Raw genomic sequence first — 20,838 nt, 5'->3', positions numbered from 1 at the left:
GATCACATCACTGCACTCCGGCCTAGGCAACAAGACCAAAACTCCATCTTAAAAAAAAAAAAAAAAAAAAAAATCCTGGGCTCAAGAGATCCTCCTGCCATGGCCTCCCAAAGTGCCAGGATGATGCACCTGCCCTGAAGTTTTATATAAGGAAAAGATTTAAAAATATTATTCCCTAAGGACCTTTTCTTAGGAAGTTACTTGATAGCATGCTTCAAAGTTACCAAAGCAAAAAAAAAAAAAAAAAAAAAAAAAAGACATCATTCAGAAACAGTGCATCCAACCCAGGAGAGCAATTACCGGAAATCCCGGAAGGAGAGCTGAGAGCTGTGCAGCAAGTCAAGACAGCAACTAGGCCAGACTGTTTCCAAGGATCCTGGAAAGAGGTGAGGAGTTGGGGAAGAGCATTCAATAGAATAGATAGTACAATTGATGGCTTGGCAAATTTATAGAATGCAAAAAAAAAGAAGAAACGCAATTGTACTCCCAGAAAAACAAAATACACAAGAAAGGTTAAACACAAATACGAAGCAAACTGAAACACAGCACAGAGGTGACTACAGTAAACACCAATTTCTTTTATTTTCTTTCCTTTTTTGGGGGGTGGGGGTGGAGTCTTGCTCTGTCGCCCAGCCTGGAGTGCAGTGGTGCAATCTCAGATCACTGCAACCTCTGCCTCCTGGGTTCCAGTGATTCTCCTGCCTCAGCCTCCCAGGTGGCTGGGACTACAGGCATGCGCCATCACACCTGGCTAATTTTTGTATTTTTAGTAGAGATGGGGTTTTACCATGTTGGCCAGGCTGGTCTCAAACTCTTGACCTCAAGTGATCTGCTGACCTAGGCCTCCCAAAGTGCTGGGATTACAGGCATGAGCCACCACACCCAGCCAACACCATTTTTCATGGTTATTATGTAGTCAACTTTTTTTCTTTCAGACTCAATTTAAGAAGAACTTATGGAGGATTCTACTATAGCTAAATGAAATGTAAATGTTATCAAACTCCATATATGCCAAGATATAGACAAGGAATGGCTGGGTCACAGAAGGCAAATGGGAGGGTGGGAGTGCTAATGTTTCCATCTTACAAAGTGGTAAGTCAAAAGTTCAAGACTGATGAAAACAGGCATTGAGGTTTAAGTATATTTTTTTGAAATTTGAGAATAGACCTGAGGAGGAACCAGGAATCTTCTGGGGAGACAAAGCCAGGCACGATGGCTCATGCCTGTAATCCCAACACTTTGGGAAGCCAAAGTAGGAAAGTTGCTTGAGGCCAGGCAAGACCAGCCTGGAGAACATAGCGAGGCAGCTCTCTACAAAAAAAAAAATTAAGAATTAGCCAGGTGTCTTCCTGTCCACCTGTCCCAGCTAGTTGGGAGACTGAGGCAGGGAAGATTCACTTGAGCCCAGGAGTTTGAAGTTGCAAGTGAGCCTTGATTGCACCACTGCACTACAGCCTGGGTGACAGAGTGAGACTCCTCTCAAAAAAAAAAAAAAAAAAAAAAATTAAAGAAAACAAAAAAGCCAAGCATGGTGGCTCAGGCCTATAATCCCAGCACTTTGGGAAGCTGAGGCAGGCAGATCACAAAGTCAGGAGATCAAGACCATCCTGGCCAACATGGTGAAACCCCATCCCTACTAAAATACAAAAAGCTGGGCATGGTGGTGCGCACCTGTAGTCCCAGTTACTCAGGAGGCAAAGGCAGGGGCATTGCTTGAACCTGAGAGGCGGAGGTTGCAGTGAGCTGAGAACACGCCACTGCACTCCAGCCTGGCAACAGAGTAAAACTCTATCTCAAAAAAAAAAAAGAAGGGAGACGAAAACCTTTATTTGTTATAGTAGGCTATTTAAGGTTGATAAATCAAGAAACATCAGTATACTACTGGGGGATATGGAGATAATCACCAGGAGTACTAAAACCCAGAAGTGGCCAAAAGAAGGCCCATGGAGAGGAGATCTGGGAGCGGGGATCATGGTGTCAGGGCACTACTGCTTTCCATTCCAGGCTCCTCTGTGCATGCATTGTTTTGATCAGAAGCTATATCATAGAGGGCTTTGTGAGCCATTGAAAGTAGCTTATGGAGTTTTACACAGACAGCCAAGTGATACGGTTAAATCTGTTTTCTAAATGGAATGCTCTGGCTGTAAGTAGAGAACAGAGTGCAGAGAAAAGCCAGACTGTGAGCAAGGAGATTGGGTACAACGGGGAGAGGGGAAGGAGAACTGCAGCAGATGTCCAGGCTGTAGGTGATGATGGCCTGGCATAAGAATGGAGAGAGTAGGAGGGACTCGGGAGGTACTAAAGAGGGTGAAGAAGAAGCATGATGGACGCCCAGGTCTCTGCCAGACCCTGATTGGGTGGGTGATGGTGGCTTTTTTGAGCTGGAGAACCCTGGGGTGGGGGAAGGGGGGTTAGGGAAGATAACCAGTTCAGTTGGGACACGTTCAGCTTGAGTCATCAGGATGTGTAAGACTCTTAATGGTCTGGCACCAACCACCCTCTCAACCTGTTTCTGCACTCATTCATGCCCCATTCTCATCCCTGTTCTGTTACCCCGAACTTCTCACTGTTCCACAAACACATTACATGTCTTTCCTCATGTTCATCTACCAGGAATGATTTACTCCCCCATCTCAGCTTGCAGAGCTCCTGATTTCAGCTCCAAGGTCATGTCTTCTCAAATGCTTTCAGACTGTCCCAAGGAGAAGCAGTCCTCCTCTGGGTGTCCCAGACAGCTGAAAGATCCCCCATCATTCATTCATTCATTCATTCATTCATTTATTTGAGACAGAGTCTTGCTCTGTTGCCCAGGCTGGAGTGCAGTGGTATGATCTCGGTTCACTGCAACCTCTGCCTCCCAGGTTCAAGCAATTCTCCTGCCTTAGCCTCCCAAGAAGCTGGAATTACAGGCACGTGCCACCACACCCAGCTAAATTTTGTATTTTTAATAGAGACAAGGTTTCACCATGTTGGTGAGACTGGTCTTGAACTCCTGACCTCAAGTGATCCACCCGCCTCGGCCTCCCAAAATGCCAAGATTATAGGAGTGAGCCACTGCACTCCTACCATTCCAACTGTCTATCCATTAGCACGTCTTCCCCCAGATCTCTGTTTATATATGCATCTTCTCCGCCAGGCAATGGTTTTACAGAAGACAAGAGCTGCCACCTATTATCCTTTGTATTTCTAGCTCTTAAACTGGAAGTACTAAGGTGTTTCATCTTGTTTGTCAACTCTATCAGCTTGGTGATGGCTACATAGAATGCCACATGGACGATGATTCCAGAAAGGTGCAGGCATGCAGGGTGGTGATGGGAGTGCAGGAAAGTGCATGGACAAAGGAGGAGGCAAGGACCAGTAGTTTTTCAAATGAACTAACAAGAATCACCCCTCTCAAGGGCTGTAAAAAGCAACCGCTGGGCGGGGCACGATGTCTCACACCTGTAATCTCAGAACTCTGGGAGGCTGAGGTGGGTGGATCACCTGAAGTCAGGAGTTCGAGACCAGCCTGGCCAACATGGTGAAACGCCATCTCTACTAAAAATCCAAAAAAAAAAAAAAATAGCTGGGCATGGTGGTGCATTCCTGTAGTCCCAGCTACTCAGGAGGCTAAGGCAGAAGAATCACTTGAACCCAGAAGGCGGAGGTTGCAATGAGCCGAGATTGCACCATTGCACTCCACCCTGGGCAACAAAAGCAAAACTCTGTCTCCAAAAAAAAAAAGAAAAAAAAAAAGAAAGCAACTACTGGCCTGTCTCATCACATAAAATAACTCGTAGAATGAGAAGACTTCCTTGGGGTGTGCATATCTTTATACTACAGCGAAGTTTTGTTCCTCAAATGTGAGCCACACCTTAAGACTCTCCAACTTGCAGCCAAAGCCATGGCTTTAGTTGAGACAGGCTTGGGCCAGATCTCTTCACAGCCTTGGGTCATCTGAGTTCAAGGGCCTGAGGAATGCCACTCATATTTCAGGACAGACTCTTCCATTCCAGCAAGATTTGAGTAAACCCACCATTTCCTTTTAACCTTCTTTATTTGTTTCCTGTAGCTGCCATAACAAAGTACTGCAAACTGGGTAAGCTATTACAACAGAAACTTACTCTCTCGCAGTTCTGGGGTCCAGAAGTCCAACATCAAGATATCAGCAGGTCTCGCTTCCTCGGAAGGCTCTAGAAGAGAATCCGTCCTCAATCTTCCTCAACTGTTCCGGCTTTTAGTGGCCACAGGTGTTCCTGGGCTTTCTTGGCAGCATCACTCCCATCTCTGTCTCCATCTTCATTTGGCCTTCTCATTTCTCCCACTGTGTCTTCTCCTCTTCTTTTTTTTTTTTTTTTTTTTGAGATAGGGTCTCACTCTGTCACCCTGACTGGAGTGCAGTGCCCCGACCTCCACTTACCACAACCTCCGCCTCCCAGACTGAAGAGATTCTCCTGCCTCAGCCTCCTGAGTAGCTGGGATTATAGGCATGCGCCACTACTGCCCAGCTAATTTTTGTATTTTTAGTAGAGACGGGGTTTCACCATGTGGACCAGGCTGGTCTCAAATGCCTTACCTCAAATGATCCACCTGCCTCAGCCTCCCAAAGTCCTGGGATTACAGGTGTGAGCTACCGTGCCCGACCCTCCTCTTCTGTCTCTTCTAAGATACTTGTCATTGGATTTAGGGCCCACCTGCATGATCTAGGAAGTCCTTATCTCGAGATCCTTAATTTAATTACATCTACAAAGATCCTTTTTCCAAATAAGGTCACATTAACAGGTTCTGAGACATAGACATGTCTTTCGGGTGGCTACCATTTAAATTTAACGCACTACACTTTCTGAATGGAAAATAACAGGTAGGACTGAGGATGGGTTAACTTTGAGATATAAACAATTTCTCTTAATGGAAACAAACAATGGCCTTTACAAATTTAGACTGAATAGTGAAAAACTACCACGAAAAAGCAGCAGCAAAAAAGCCCCATCCTAACAAACAACATTAATGTAATTGTTTTTTTCCTCGCTGTCACAGCCACACAGAAGGCTCTGTGCAGACTGTGGTCTTATTGTCTCTCCCCTGGAAAGTTCCTAAGGCCCAGTATGTTGAGCTTTTAGGACGCTAGAACATTGTGACATTTTGCCAGAATTTTCCAGTTACAAAATAAAGGATTATTTTGCCCAGGAAATTCTATCATCATTGCTAATGAAGAGAAAGATTGGAGAAGGAAGGAGAGAGGAAGAAACACAGTGCCGTGCGTAAATAACCAAGCCACAGCCTCTAGCCTCTCACCACTAGGAGAGAAACGCTCAGGAGTTTGTGTTTGAGAAACAGAAACTTGTTCTGGGGGAAGCAGAGCCTTTCCTCCTGCTGAGTGCCCCCCGTGTAAGCTGTGTTTTGTCGTTGTTGCTGTTCTTGCTCTTGCTCCAGCCAGTTTTATCTGGAGCCGAAGCCCTATAGTTTCCATAATAAATTACTGCAAACTGAGTAGCTTAAAACAATAGAAACTTACTCTGTGACAGTTTTGGAGAACAGAGGTCCACAATCCAGGTCTCAGCAGGGTCCCTCTCTCCTCTCAGGGCTCTACGGAGAATCCTTCCTTACCTAAGGGTTAGTAGTGTCAATGTTTGTGCTAACTGTGCTATGCTTACTTCCGTTCATCAATCTCTGGGAAGGTAACCAGGAGTTTACATCCTGAAAAAAGTTCCAGAAAAACATCCCTCTCCGTGGCCCCACATCTAGCTCCTGAAATCATGGGACTCAAACCACTTCAACCTACTGTGACATATCCAAGTTGTTCACAGACTCAGAGTCAGGACTGTAGTAGACAGTAACCTCTACTCCCATTTTGAAAAGGAAAAATCTAAGTGATGAGAGGGATGTTGGTGGCATAGTGGTGACAGTGGTTATAGTGGTGTGCATAGCTGCCTTCCGATAAGATGAGAGTCACTGTTGTGTGATGAATTGTGACTGTTTTATCATTATCAATAGTTATTGAACATAAGGCATTCAGACAGTACCCTGGGACCCCATTCTGAAAAAGAAAACTCAAAGTGACCACAGTCACTACTATGTGACAAATTGTTGCCATTTAATCATTAAATACTTATCAAGGCCAGGCGTCGTAGCTCATGCCTGTAATCCCAGCACTTTGGGAGGCCGAGGCAGGTGGATCACCTGAGGTCAGGAGTTTGAGACAAGCTGGCCAACATGGCGAAACCCCATCTCTACTAAAAATACAAAAAATTTGCTGGGCGCTGTGGCAGTCACCTGTAATCCCAGCTACTCGGGAGTCTGAGGCAGGAGAATCACTTGAACCAGGAGGTGGAGGTTGCAGTGAGCCAAGATTGCACCATTGAATTCTAGCCTGGGAGACAGAGCAAGATTCCATCTCAAAGAAAAGAAAAAGAAAAAGAAAAAATAAATATTTAGAGATATACCCCAACTGATGAGGACACAGAATCTTACTCCTTGGAACTTGGGCCACCTGAAGAATAGGTAGCCAAAAAGAGACCTGTATTCATCCCTGTTTTCATTTAGCACTGCCAATATTTCACTGATGCTTAGTTAGGTAAGTAAAATCAGTATTAGCAATGGCTTTTTCCTCCGACCACACAGCCTTAAAGGTAGAGTTTACCTTCCTGTTTCTTGCTCATTCTTCAGTGTCACAAATTATTCCTCTGAATGCTGTAAATAAAACTGTCCAATATTTACATAGCTGATGGTCTCAAAGTGGCAAGCTAGCATATCTTCCAAGACTCTCTAGACCTTGTAGCTGTCTGCCCACCCTGCCGCCCACCTCACGTCCTGCTTCCTCCACCACAGACCTAGCTTGACTCCTCGTCAGACATCTCCCCTCTAGAAAGGAGATTCTCAATCAACACCTGACTTTCAGTCTTTTACTACAGCTTACTTCAAATTATTTTAAGCTCTCTGCAAATTAGCTCTTAGAATTACTGAATGGGAAACCAGATAAACTGATGTTTAAGGATTTTTTCCTACCTTTAACTGAGTTAAATAGAGAGCAATTTAAACATGGTATACTAAGCCTGGTGCAGTGACATGTGCCTGTAGTGCCAGCTACTTGGGAGGCTGGGGCCAGAGGATCACTTGAGCCCAGGAGTTCCAAGTCCAGCCTAGGCAACATAGTAAGAGTCCATCTCCAAAAACAAGCAAACATGGTACATTAGCACAAGAGTTTAGGGAATAATTAAGTTTTTTTTCTACCTGTTATCTTTTTTTTTCTTTCAAGACAGGGTTTCACCATGTTGGTCAGGCTAGTCTTGAACTCCCGACCTCAGGTGATCCGCCTGCCTTGGCCTCCAAAGTGCTTGGATTACAGGCATGAGCCACCACACCCTGGCCCTACCTGTCATCTCTAAAGCCAGGACAAGGTTGTTTCAATGTGGAATGTTGTTGGTGGATTTCACATTTCCAAACATTTGGTGCTGTAATCTCCAAGCCCATCTGCATGGGTGATACGGTTTGGTTGTGTCCCCACTCAAATCTCACTTAAATTATAGCTCCCACAATTCCCACGTGTCATGGGAGGGACCCCCACAGGAGGTAATTGAATCATGGGGGCAGGTCTTTCCCATGCTGTTTTCGTGATAGTGACTTAGTCTCACCAGATCTGATGGTTTTATAAAGGGGTGTTTCCCTGCCCAAGTTTGCTCTTGCCTGCCTCCATGTGAGACATGCCTTTTATCTTCTGCCATGGTTGGCCTCCCCAGCCATGTGGAACTGTGAGTCCATTAAACTTCTTTTTCTTTATAAATTACCCAGTCCTTTTAAAGCTAATCCTCGTTTAGAGTGAAGCAAAAAAAAAAAAGAGGGAAAAAATAAATTACTCAGTCTTGGGTATGTGCTTATCAGCAGAGTGGCAACAGGCTAATACAACAGGAAACTGCATGGAATAGAAGTCTTACCTCTGAGTTGCTAGTTCATCCACTTGCCCAAGCAGGGACTCCATTTCACAACTAAAGAAATGGTTAAAACAGCACTTTGAGCCAGGCACAGTGACACATGCCTGTCATCTCAGCAACTCAGAAGGCTGAGGCAGGGGGATCACTTCAGCCCAGGAGTTCCAGACAAGCCCAGGCAACACAGCAAGACTCCATCTCAAACAACAACAACAAAAGACCAGCATTTTGCAGTCCTCTCAGATTAAGCCCTTCCTAATTCAGACACTGCCCCACGTGAAAGAAAAGCTGACCCCAGGGAACACATATTCTATTTTATGGAATGAAGTGTTGCCCATTAAAAGAAAAAGAATAACGGAGCCCCTAAATGTCCCATGGGTAGAGAAGCAGGTAGACTCTTTTAAATACAAACTCATACCTGAGAATAAAAGGGACTGAAAAGGATGACTAAGGATGGGCAGCAAAGGGCATCAACTGCTTGAGTTTTATGAAGCCAGGACACAGCTTTCCAAGTCTCCATGGACCAGGCCTGTGGCTCCCTACCTAGCAACCAAGCAATAGTCTCAGCAATCAGAGAAGCAGCAGCCTGAAAAATGAACTGCAGAGGCAAAAACTCAGTCTACAGCAGAAACACGTGAGCTGACACCTGTCACTCAGATTTAGAAATAAAGTTCTTTTGTCCTCAGAGAGAAGTGGGCTTAATGAGCTGCAGGCATGAGAGAGGCCCCCCTTGCTTCCCTTGGGCTGGAAGCAAGAACAAAACACGATTTGTTCCGGAAGTTGTGACCGCAAAAGCTTGATATCTGGGCAAAGTCCCTTTATAGCCATTGCTGGGCAGCCCATCCCCCTCTAGTCCCTGGAGCTCCTGCCTACTGGGGCCTGAGGAACTCTTCTTTACAGATGATGATGCATTGGTGAGACACCGGGTGCCAAAGGTGGCAGGCTATGATGGACTAAACCCAATGGAAGGGGCCGATTTATACTGCCATGATAGGGGAGAAGACATTCACAAACATTAAGCATCCACTATGGCTCTTGGGGGGGCCTAGGCATGGGGATCAGAGGGTAGTGTGGATTGGAATAAGTAATATAATAGCGATTATATAATATATATAATTTAATATAAGTATAATATAAAGTAGTATAAGATTTTGAAGTTATTTTATATTTAAATAATGTGGCTTTAAAAATTATAGAGGGCCTCTACCCTTATCTGCTTCATGTTTAAGATACTGCGATAAGAACAAATAGCCTTCCTATTTCATTCTCCATGTTCAAGACACATTATGGAATTTTACCCTTGCTATAAATATACATTTTATATTTGATTTTCCTAATGTTGCAGGCGAACTGCTGGGTCACTGGAAGAATTGATTCTCTGGCCTCACTGGCAACAGGGCATCGAAATTTAAAAGCAGCCTGGGGAACTGGATGTCATTGGCATCCTCACCGTAATGTATGCTCAACCTACAAACATCACGTAAAATATTAAAGCAGAGAATGTTCAGATGCACAAGCATAAATAAAAGTTTAACTGAGGTATTTGTGAAGAGTTTGTCCCAACTTTATTTATTAAACATTCAGAACATCAATTTTAAATAATCAGCAATCTAACTTTGCATGGTAAATGAGCACAGGCAGGTAGCCTGGGGTTCCAGTTTGAGCTCAGCCAGTTATCAGCTGTGACCTTGGCCAAGTTTCTTTATGTAGCTCAGAGCCTGAAGCCTGTTAAGCACTGTCAATAAACTGCTTGTACTAGCAATTCCTGTTCAATCAGCATTTAATCCTTGTCTATTCTTAGCAATCATGAAACCACCATTGCAAAATTATAACTGAGACAGTGAAAGAGACCTGACCTTACCAACTCCGTCTTCCTTCTAACCTCCAAGTTGCCCTTGTTCATTCCTGAGCATAGGCCAAACTAACTTTGGGAGCAACTCAGTTTATAGTTTACAGTTTGAAACAAAGATGATAACAGCCCTTTCCCAAAATAAACTAGACTGCCTTTGTAGAACTAACAAATTAGCAGAAAGATTAGAAATTGTGGTTTAGGAGTCATGCAGCTGGAGACTCTAAGATTCTAAACTTCCCCCAGTTGCTCCTGGGTATAACATCACTATTGTAAAGCCTAAGATCAGTGCTTGAGAGATTTTGCAGACCCCGCACTCGATGGATCAGCTGGCACTACCCAGACTGGTAAACTGGCTCATCTGGTCTTATAGCCCCCACCTAGGAACTGATTCAGTGCAAGAGGACAGCTTCAACTCCCTATGACTTCATCTCCAATCTGACCAATCAGAACTTCCAATTCACTGGCTGTCTACCCACCAAATTATCCCTAAAACTTCCAATCCCTAACTTCTCAGGGAGACTGATTTCAGTAATAATAAAACTCTGGTCTTCTGCACAGCCAGCTCTGCGTGAATTATTCTGTCTCCACTGCAATTCCCCTGTCTTGATAAATCGGCAATGTGAATCCATTGGACAGTTACGGTCAAAGCTAGTTCACTCCACATAAATCAATAATGATCTTTAACAAAGGAATGCTCTCCCTCCTCTCTCTTCTTGGAGACAGGAGACGGTAACAAAAGTCCAAGTTGAGGCTTCACTACCTATGAGATCATGGAAATGACTTTTCAAGAAACACAATTGGTCCAGAAAAGGCTAGGAAAATAAAATATAAAAAGTAGCTATTGAAATGAAAATTACAACAAAGGGAATATAACTTTAAAAGCAAAACCAAGGCAATACAATAAAAGCTCTGTTTTTGAAATATCTTTGGTACCCATCCAGTCCAAGCTTGATAAGCCCTACCATCTTCCACAGGTCCCAGTGTCCTCTCTTCCACCCATTCACCACATTGGCCTTGACTACAGTAGCATGGGTTATTAGCAACACACAGTCTAATCCCATATGTACCAAATGGTGTAGATGGCTGTGTATATATCTATGAATATACTGAGAAAAACTCCTCACAGCATAAACCAAAAAATATTGAGTGGCTCTCTGACATGTGACATGTTCTTTTTATATTTTAAAAACTATTGAGAATTGAAAAAAAGTATTACTTTTATAATCAGAAAATAAAGCTATTTTTAAAAATAGGAAAGCAAGCTTTCAATGACATTCTACTGCAAACAGGGTAAAGTCCAAATGACCATTTAAGGCCCTCCACCCATCACCCCAGATTACTTTTCCAACATTATATTTTTCTGTATCCCTGGCACATACCCTGAACTTCAAACACGCTCAACACTCTTCACCCTGAATTCAGCCTTCACAGTCCTGCTTTCAAGCTTTCGTTTCTCCTGCTCTCATAGCCTGCCTCTTGGAGATGTCCCAGGCCTCCCTCTTCCCCTCCTTTCCCCACCCCCTTGCTCTTGCTCTCCCCTGGTAAGTACCTGGAGCATTCATTTCATTTGGCTATGTCACATAATTAATTGTATTTAATATGTTTTTCTCTTTTCCACTAAGCAGTAAGCTATTCAAAGGCAGGTTATGTCTTCTTCCCAGAGTATCTGGCTTACAGTCTTGCACCCAAAGATATCCAATAGATGTTTGCTGAAATAAACTATTGAGGAAGTGCAGAGCATGACACTCCTGAGACAGTTGCAGAAGGTTTTACAGGGGTGGGCCTTGAGGTAGGTTTAAAGAATGGATAAGGCCGGCCAGGAGTCATGGCTCATGCCTATAATCCCAGCACTTTGTTGGGTGAGTGGAGGTGGGTGGATCACCTGAGGTCAGGACTTCAAGACAGCCTGGCCAATATGGCAAAACCCTGCCTCTACTAAAAATACAAAAATTAACTGGGCATGGTGGCACATGCCTGTAATCTCAGATATTTAGGAGGCTGAGGCAAGAGAATTGCTTGAATGTGGGAGGCAGAGGTTGCAGTGAGCAAGATTGCACCATTGCACTCCAGCCTGGGCAACAAGAGTGAAACTGTCAAAGGAAAAAAAAAAAAAAAGGTCAGCACGGTGGCTCATGCCCATAATCCCAGCACTTTGGGAGGCCAAGGCGGGTGGATCACAAGTTCAGGAGTTTGAGATCAGCCTGGCCAACATGGTGAAACCCCATCTCTACTAAAAGATACAAAAAATTAGCTGGATGTGGCAGCGTATGCCAGTAATCCCAGTTACTCAGGAGGCTGAGGCGGGAGAATCGCTCGAGCCCGGGAGGCAGAGGTTGCTATGAGCTGAGATCATGCCATTGCACTGGGCAAAAGGGCAAAACTCCATCCGAAAGGAAAGAGAGAGAGAGAGAGAGAGAGAGAGAGAGAGAGAGAGAGAATTTTAAAAATGAAAAAGAAGAGAAAATAGATGAAGGAAGGAAGGAAGGAAGGAAGGGGTAAGGCTAGATGCAGTGACTCATACCTGTAATCTTTGGAGGCTGAGGTGGAAAGTTTGCTTGAGGTCAGGAGTTTGAGACCAGCCTGGGCAAAATAAAAATAAAATTAGCTGGGCGTGATGGTTTGTGCCTAATTCTACTAACTAGTACTAATTCTACTCCTAAGAGCCTATCCTAAGGAATTAATCAGAAATATAAACAGTCTTATGTATCAGCAGCATCATTTATAAGAATTAAAAACTAGAAACAATATGAGCAATGAAGAATAAGAAAACAAAGTATAGTACTACATTTATTTGATGCTATCATTAAAAGATGCGTATTTTTAAAGATTAGCTATTGTCATTGGGAGGAATGCTCACAATGTAAAGTGAGAGGGAAATGTTTAAACTGTTTGCATCTTGGGGATAGAACTGAACTCAGAGAATGCCCCTGGGGATTGGACTGGGGAAAGAGGACCCTTCACATTTTAGTCTTCTCTTCTCCTTTTCAGCGAGTAATACTAATAGCAGTGGCTATACTACTACCACTAATTCGAATGATTACTGTAAGCCAAGCATTATGCTAAGTCTTTTGTGACTATTTTCTCACTTAATCCTCTCATCCATCTGAGCGGGTAAGTACTATTTTCATCATTCCTTTAGATAAGAAAGCTGAGGCACAGAGAGGTCGAGGCATTTGCCCAAAGTAGAGACAAAATTCAAGTGTAAAATTTTGACTCGAGTCCTGTTCTCTTAGCTACTACAATATGCTGCCTCTGGTTATATATATTTGTCATATATTTGTAGTACTGAATTTTGTTTTATTTTATTTATTTATATATTTATAAGACAGTGTCTTGCTCTTATCCTAGTCTGGAGTGCAGTGGCACAATCTCGGCTCTCTGCAACCTCCACCTCCCAGGTTCAAGCGATTCTCCTGCCTCAGCCTCTGGAGTAGCTGGGATTACAGGCGCCCGCCATCCCGCCTGGCTAATTTTTTTGTATTTTTAGTAGAGACGGTGTTTCACCTGTTGGCTAGACTGCTCTCAAACTCCTGACCTCAGGTTATCCACCTGCCTCAGCCTCCCAAAGTGCTGGGATTACAAGCTTGAGCCACCCCGCCCGGCCTGCATTTCAAATTAAGGAACCGATCCTGCCTCTGCCACGCAGTTCCCTCAACTAGAAACCTCTTCTCTACCTACATAACTTCCTGATCTACTTCAAGTCCTTGTTTAAATGTCACCTTCACAATGAGTCCTATCTTGACTGCCCCATCACAATTGCAACCTGCCCCTCATCCATTTTACCCCGATGTGTTTTTTCCATAGCATTTATTTAGTATATCATATAGTTTTCAGTTTCACTGTGTTACTGTTCTCTCCCAACATATGAGCCCCAATAGGTCACGGGTTATTAAATCTGTCTTATTAACTGATGCATCTTAGCCAAAAAGCAGATACTTAAGTCAACTATTTTAATAAATTGATTACCAGTTGTTAAAAGAAAAAAAAGGGTCCTGGCACAAACTATGTGCTCAATACTTGTCTGCGGAACAAATGGTTTAAAAACATAGCATGACTCCGCATTGCTTTCTTATTTTAATGCATAAACACACATACACATATGGGGGAGGGGAAGAGAATATTTCAAAATGTTAATGGTGATTTCAGGTGATATTTTTCCTTGTTTTCCTCCTTTATGTTTTCCTGTTACGTTTGTTTCCTGTGGTTTTATATCCCAAATCCTACGTGAAAATGTATTATTGTACCATGAGAAAATTGCTTTTGAAAACGTCTCTCTAAACTTAGAGCAATGTGCATTGCCAAGCACAGTGAACTGGTTTTGCTGTAAATCTCATGAAGTCGTTTTCCTGCATAAAACGCAATCAAAAACTGGAGAGGTATTGACCGTCTTTTAAAAAAAATAAAAAATGGATTACAGTACTCTCAAATCATCGCTTGCTATTGTAGTGGTTAAATGTTCACTAAAGGAATAAAAATCCATTCCTCCTCGGCGGACCGCGGCGTCCCGAGGGAACACACCCACCTAGCAACCAGGAGCCGAGCCCGAGCTCTGCGCCTTTAAATCGGGGGCGGGCGGGGGGCGGCGGGAATTTCCGCTCCCGCTCCCTCCGCGTCGCGGGGGCAGCTGTCACCTGTAAGGCGAGCGCGGAGCGGGGGATGGAGCCCGGCGCCCATTGGGCAGAACACAAAGGCAGAAACCTACCCCGAAGGCCGGGGCCCGGCGGGGCGCTGGGGGTGGGCGCTCCCCACTGCCCCCGGCGCCCTTCGCCCCGAGACGCCCCGGCCCGGCGGCACCGGCGTGATCGAGGTCCAGCTTCGGGGACACGCCCGGCCGGCCGCGGGGAAGGCGCCAGGTGAGCGCGGCCGCGCCTCCCGGAACCTCGCTCCCGCGCGTCCCGCGGCAACGCGGCGCCCACCTGCCCCGGCAGCCAGGCACCCGGGGCCCCGCCATGGCGCTGGCCGCCGCCGCCGCCGCCGCCGCTGCGGCTGCCGGGGTGAGCCAGGCGGCGGTGCTGGGCTTCCTGCAGGAGCGCGGCGGGAAGGTGCGCAACTCCGAGCTGCTGAGCCGCTTCAAGCCGCTGCTGGATGCCGGAGACCCGCGGGGCCGCGCCGCCCGCAGGGACCGCTTCAAGCAGTTCGTCAATGACGTGGCGGTGGTGAAGGAGCTCGACGGCGTCAAGTTCGTGGTGCTGAGGAAGAAGCCGCGGCCCCCGGAGCCCGAGCCCGCGCCCTCCGGCCTCCCCGAGGCAGCGGCCGCGCCGTCGAAGCCCCCTGTCGTCTTACCGGGGGACGCCTCTTCCCCGGGAGCTCCGCCGTGGGACTCCGCGCCGCAGCCGGTGGAGCCGCCAGGGGACCCGGGTCCGCCAGCGGAGACACAGGACACTCCCGGGGCGCCGGCCTCCGAGCCCGCTCGGCCGCCCGGGGAGCGCTCCGCCGACCCCCAGCTTCCAGCCCTCGAGCTAGCCCAGGCCCCGGAGGGACCCTCCGCCGACGCGGCCCCGCCGCTTAGGGCCCCGTCGGAGGCGGTCTCGCCCTGCGCGGATCCGCCAGACGCGAATCCCGGGCCCGGGACAGCGGAAGGGCCGCCGCCGCCGCAGAAGCCCTGCATGCTGCCCGTGCGCTGCGTCCCGGGCCCCGCCGCGCTCCGCATCCGGGCGGAGGAGCAGGGCCTGCGCCGGCAGCTGTCGGAGGAGCCGAGCCAGCGGAGCTCCCCTCTGCTGCTGAGGCGGCTCTCGGTGGAGGAGGCCGGCCTGGGCTCGGGCCGCTCCCCGCACCTGAGGCGCCTGTCGCGCGCCGGCCCGCGTCTGCTGAGCCCCGACGCCGAGGAGGTGCCCGCCGCGCCGCCGCCGTCCGCCGTGCCCCTGGAGCCGTCCGAGCACGAGTGGCTCGTCCGGACGGCCGGGGGCCGCTGGACCCACCAGCTGCACGGGCTGCTGCTGCGCGACCGCGGCCTGGCGGCCAAGCGCGACTTCATGTCTGGCTTCACGGCCTTGCATTGGGCCGCCAAGAGCGGCGACGGCGAGATGGCGCTGAAGCTGGTGGAGGTCGCGCAGCTCGGTGGCGCGCCGGTCGACGTGAACGCGCGCTCCCACGGCGGCTACACGCCGCTGCACCTGGCTGTGCTGCACGGCCACGAGGACGCCGCTGTGCTGCTGGTGGTGCGTCTGGGTGCCCAGGTGCACGTGCGTGACCACAGCGGGCGTCGCGCCTACCAATACCTGAGGCCCGGCTCTTCGTACGCGCTGCGCCGCCTGCTTGGCGATCCAGGCCTGCCAGGCACCATGGAGCTAGATGCGAACGGGGGTGGAAGTGGCAGTCTTGCTGCCAGGCGCCCGGTGCAGGTGGCCGCCACCATCCTCAGTTCCACCACCAGCGCATTTCTAGGCGTCCTGGCCGACGACCTCATGCTCCAGGACCTGGCCCGAGGCTTGAAGAAGTCAAGCTCCTTCAGCAAGTTCTTGAGCGCCTCGCCCATGGCTCCACGTAAAAAGACAAAAATCCGCGGTGGTCTGCCAGCCTTCTCAGAAATCTCTCGTCGACCTACTCCGGGGCCTTTAGCTGGTCTAGTGCCCAGTTTGCCCCCAGCCACCTGAAGGTCCCTGGGGCTACCACCTGGGTTGATTTATCTTGGCCTGCTCCTGGCAGTCTTTAAGTCCGCCCAAGACTGCAGCTCAATCAATGCCTGCAGCCTTGTTCTGTTTCCAGCTTTACCCACTGCAGCCTGTTTTACCCAGAGGGGCCTGCACTTCCAGCTTCTCTCTGAAGCATGACCCATCTCCAGAGATGGTATTTGAGAACTCATTGAGAGTTCTCCTATAAAGAACTCCAGGAGACAGGCCTGAACGCTGGAGGAAACTTGAAATCCAGGGTCAAAGATTAAGGGGCAGCAGCTGGTCTGGCCCCGAATGGTTAACTGATGCCTCGGCATCTACGCAATCCCAAGCCAGAACTAGAGCAAGGGTCTCTTTAAATGTTTAAATGTTGTCAGCTTTAAGATATGTGGTGGTTTTGTAATTTGATGCTTTTATTCTGTTTTTAAATTGAAAGGTAAAGCAACTTTCATAATAACCTTTCGAAATTATATTTTTCCACTTTTAGGCAAAGTGCTCAGACATTTTCAGTTTTTTGCTAAATATTTTGGAATTCTGTTTAAAAAATAGATGATCAAGATCTAAAGGAAATTGAATCCCAACCAACAAACTTAAAAGTTTATCTACCTCATTTTAGGCAATTAAGATTCTGGAGAGTCTTGAACACAGAATAAGGATTGTGACCATTATGAATGTAACTAATTCAGTTGTACTGTGAATGCTAAATATTTACAAACAGGTACATCTTGAAAGTAAAGATGACAAAGAGAGAAAAGAGACATTTTGGCAGATACTTTTAATTTGTGGTTGTCTCTATAATGAAATATAAACATGTATTTGGCACTGGTGAGTGGCTATTTTGATTTGGCATGAATACTTAATTCTTTTTAAAAATTATGGTTTGTGAATTGCACCTTTGTGCCATGTTTCTGACTATAGTTTTCAAACCCAGCAGAGCCTTTCAGTCAATAGGTGAATATTCATAGAAAAAAAGTCATAGCATTATGACAGAAAAATAAGTGGATAAATAATAATGGATACAGTTAAAGAGCAACTATTTTATATGAATGTTCTGTACAAACAAAAAGTATGTGATACCCATTTTTAAAAACCATTTGAAAAGAGACAACTCTTTGCTCAGTGAAGTGGCTTAACTTCTCTGGGCCTTTGTTCCTATCTATAAATGAGAAGGTTTGTAGATGTTGCCCAGATTTCCCATGCTCAACACAGTGTAATTTTTTTCTCTTTTTAAAGATATGAAATCTATTTACTCAACCAATTTTTAAAATATCATATTGTGATAATGCTCTGCTTTTGCAAATTGTGTTTGCATGTCATTATCAAATAGTTTTGTGGCACGGGGCAGTAGAGCTTCCCTCCCACCCCCATATGGATTAGTGAAGCATTTGAAATTACTTAAGGCAGTCTTTCATGGAATGTTTTGATTGAGCAATGAAATAAACAGTCCTCCATTTTGTTTCTGCTTGAGTGGTGATGTACTTCCCTTAAAAATTCTACAGTTTTTGCTATTGAATTTTTCTTTTCTTTTTATCTAATTTTTCCTTTTCCCTCATTCTTCTGCCTCTTTCCAGCATTCTGTGATTGAAAGAAGTTGAATTGCTCTGCAAAGTAAAGGAGTCAACTGCACATGGATATGTAACAACTGTAGATAAATGTGGGCCCTGATGTGACCTTCCTACCTTCCTTGCCTGGAACTCTGCATAAATTATTTTAAAATGCAAATTAAATCTACTGCCTCTGCAGAAAAATTGTGGGAGGCACAATTATAGCAATCTGAGTAGCTGACAGTCTAGAAAACAGAATAAAATGTTAAGAGATTTTCCACGGTAAAAGAGACTGACTGAGACAGGCCTCAGACAAAGGTCACAGACACAGGTATGACCTGCCTTGAGAAAGACAGCATTTAAACCAGCAAAGTAATAATAACTAATGTTTATTGCACACTTAAATCAGAGGAGAGTCATTTGAAATGAAAGGAGAAGCTTTATGTTTCAGAAGAGTATACTGTAAGCCTTCCAAGTGAAGTAAAACATTTAGCAAGAGTTTAGGATCAAAAACTAAAGCTCAGGTGTTGGAAAACACTGTTTTTCCTTGCAGGCCAAAGCTTTCTACAACTATAAGGTAAGCCGATAGGAAATTATAGTTCCATATGCATATGGAAAGTTTTTAAGAATCATGTATCACCTAGCAGGAGGCACACCTTTAGAAGGGTATTTTCAACACTAACAGAAAATAATTGTGAAGGCAATTTAGCTGACGAGAATGGTCACAGGGATGAAATCACTCCTTTTAGCAAGGGAGAAGTTAATTGTTGATGTAGACGGGTATGAGTCATGCATAGCAAGCTTTTAAGTAAAGTTTTACATGTCCTTAAACGGAGGTTGGAAGTTATTCTTAAGCATGTCTCACTTACCTAAAGGAGATCCAGGGTAATGCATATACTGTATAACCTGTGCTGATTAAGTGCCAGGCACAGTTCTAAACCCTTTGCAGGTATTAACTGCAAGTTTATAAGGTATGCACTATGTGTATCTTGATTTTAAAGTGAGGAAACTGAAGCCTAGAGAAGTCATAAGTAACTTGTCCAGGCCTCACAGCTAGTAAATGGCCGAGCTGGGGTAGCCTCCTGGTGCTCTTTTTCATAACACTGTCTCCTATCCTACTGCAGAAAGCAGGGTGGGCTCAACTCAGCCCTTTACTAATTTAGTGACCCTGGGCGAGTCACTCAACTCCCCATGCTCCATCTTCCCTCTCCATGGGACAAAAGACTTCCTATACCTATTTCATGGGCCGTGGGGAAGGAAGAGCACATGGAATGAGTGAATAGGGCTCTTTATGAACTGCAACACCAATGTGGGGTGCCGAGTTGGTTCCAGGGAGTATATGGCTGCATCTCAAAACCAAATAGCTCTGATTTATGGATTTGCTTTACATGATCACCATTCTGCTTTTGTTTGTTTTTTAATTTTTTTAAATGGAGTCTCACTCTGTCACCCAGGCTGGAGTACAGTGGCGCAGTCTCAGTTCACTGCAACCTCTGCCTCCAGGTTCAAGCGATTCTGCTGGCTCAGCCTCCTGAATAGCTAAGATTACAGGCACACACCACCATGCCCGGATAATTTTTTGTACTTTTAGTAGAGATGGGGTTTCGCCATGTTGGCCAGGTTTGTCTCAAACTCCTGACCTCAGGTGACCCACCCCCTTCAGCCTCCCAAAGTGCTTAAAGGTGTGAGCCACCATGCCCTGCCATGATCACCATTCTTGTAATATGTTAGCATTTGTATTCATAAGTAACCATTTACTAGGAAAAATGTATTCCCACAAGAGTGAAATTATCCCATATTCTGTACATGACGTCACTTTAGTTAAAACAAATAACAATGTCTTTCTAAACTCCCATTCCTCTAGCATCCCTACCCCCACCTTCCAGACCTAGACCACTGCCATTCAGCCACCTGGGCTGGAGAGCAGTGATGGGGCGATCTTGGCTCACTGCAACCTCCACCTCCCTGGTTCAAGTGATTCTCGTGCCTCAGCTTCGCCAGCAGCTGGGATTACAGGTATGCACCACCACGCCCAGCTAATCTTTTGTTAGAGGAGGGGGTTTCACCATGTTGGCCAGACTGATCTGAAACTCTTGAGCTCAGGCAATTCGCCCTCCTTGGCCTCCCAAAATGCTGGGATTACAGGCGTTAGCCACCCTGTATTTATAGGCCCGTGTCCTATACTTAGATTTCTCTTTTGGTCTCCAGATAGCCTTTTGCCTTGAACAAGCCTCACCTGTTTGGAACTGCCACACCTCTGGACTTCAGCCTGTGGCCGGGGTGCCTCAGGTGTGCCTGCAAGGGAAGAGAAAAAGAAAGCAAAGACAGCGAGATCCAGATCTCTCCTCAATGGGGAAAAAAAAAAAAAAAAAAAAATTATCCTCATGGGAAGTGAGTGCTGATTTAAACATCAAAGACCACAGGTAAAAGTCCATTGCGACCTTTTACGCTGTAACTAGGCTGAGAGTAACACTATGGGGTCCTCAGCAATTGCTGCCTCCCGCCTCCTGCACCCCCAAATGACCGTTTCACCTCTTTCTCTCCATAGCCCTCAACCACGTTTGACCTAAATTTCCTAAGTTTCTGGTTTACATGTGAATGCACAGAATGGCAATTTGTTCCAATGAGGAGCCCTGAGGTTTGCACCAGCCGCTCGCAGGGGTACGTTCTGTGCCGAGCAGGATGTACAAGACAGACTGCGCGCCGGTTTGGGGCACCGCAGAACACGGCTTCCCTGTTCCGTTTCCAATTTACTGCCTGAAGGTAAAAAGTACACTGATTAAATCCATATTAGGAGGAGCAGCGGGGGCGGAATAAGACAGCGGAGAAGGCGGCCGCGGGGCTGCCTGTTGCCTAGCAACGATGCCAGCCGCAGCCTGCGCTTCCCAAAAGCCCAAGAGCACCGCGGCAGGCAGCCAGGAAGGAGG

At 46.3% G+C, this 20,838-nt stretch overlaps 2 protein-coding genes across 4 annotated transcripts in view; one reads left to right on the top strand and one right to left on the bottom strand.

Annotated features, from left to right (window-relative positions):
* Positions 1-12,300, bottom strand: part of SEPTIN8 (septin 8) — a 60,320-nt gene extending 48,020 nt beyond the window's left edge. The window contains exon 1 of one of the 3 annotated variants that reach the window (XM_074381564.1): positions 12,278-12,300. The gene's annotated coding sequence lies outside the window, so the exon portion shown is untranslated. The remainder of the gene's footprint in view (positions 1-12,277) is intronic. The other 2 variants (XM_074381565.1, XM_074381566.1) reach the window with 2 other exon arrangements.
* A 2,038-nt stretch (positions 12,301-14,338) lies between these two features.
* SOWAHA (sosondowah ankyrin repeat domain family member A) lies at positions 14,339-17,829 on the top strand. Its single transcript, XM_003920601.4, has one exon. The coding sequence runs from the start codon at positions 14,706-14,708 to the stop codon at positions 16,347-16,349; it is 1,644 nt and encodes a 547-aa protein (XP_003920650.3). The 5' UTR covers positions 14,339-14,705; the 3' UTR covers positions 16,350-17,829.
* Positions 17,830-20,838: the final 3,009 nt, after the last annotated feature.

Source organism: Saimiri boliviensis, chromosome 1 (genome assembly GCF_048565385.1).
Source record: "Saimiri boliviensis isolate mSaiBol1 chromosome 1, mSaiBol1.pri, whole genome shotgun sequence".
Classification (NCBI taxonomy): domain Eukaryota; kingdom Metazoa; phylum Chordata; class Mammalia; order Primates; family Cebidae; genus Saimiri; species Saimiri boliviensis.
Note: the sequence above shows the minus strand (reverse complement) of the source record. Positions and strands in the feature narration are given on the sequence as shown.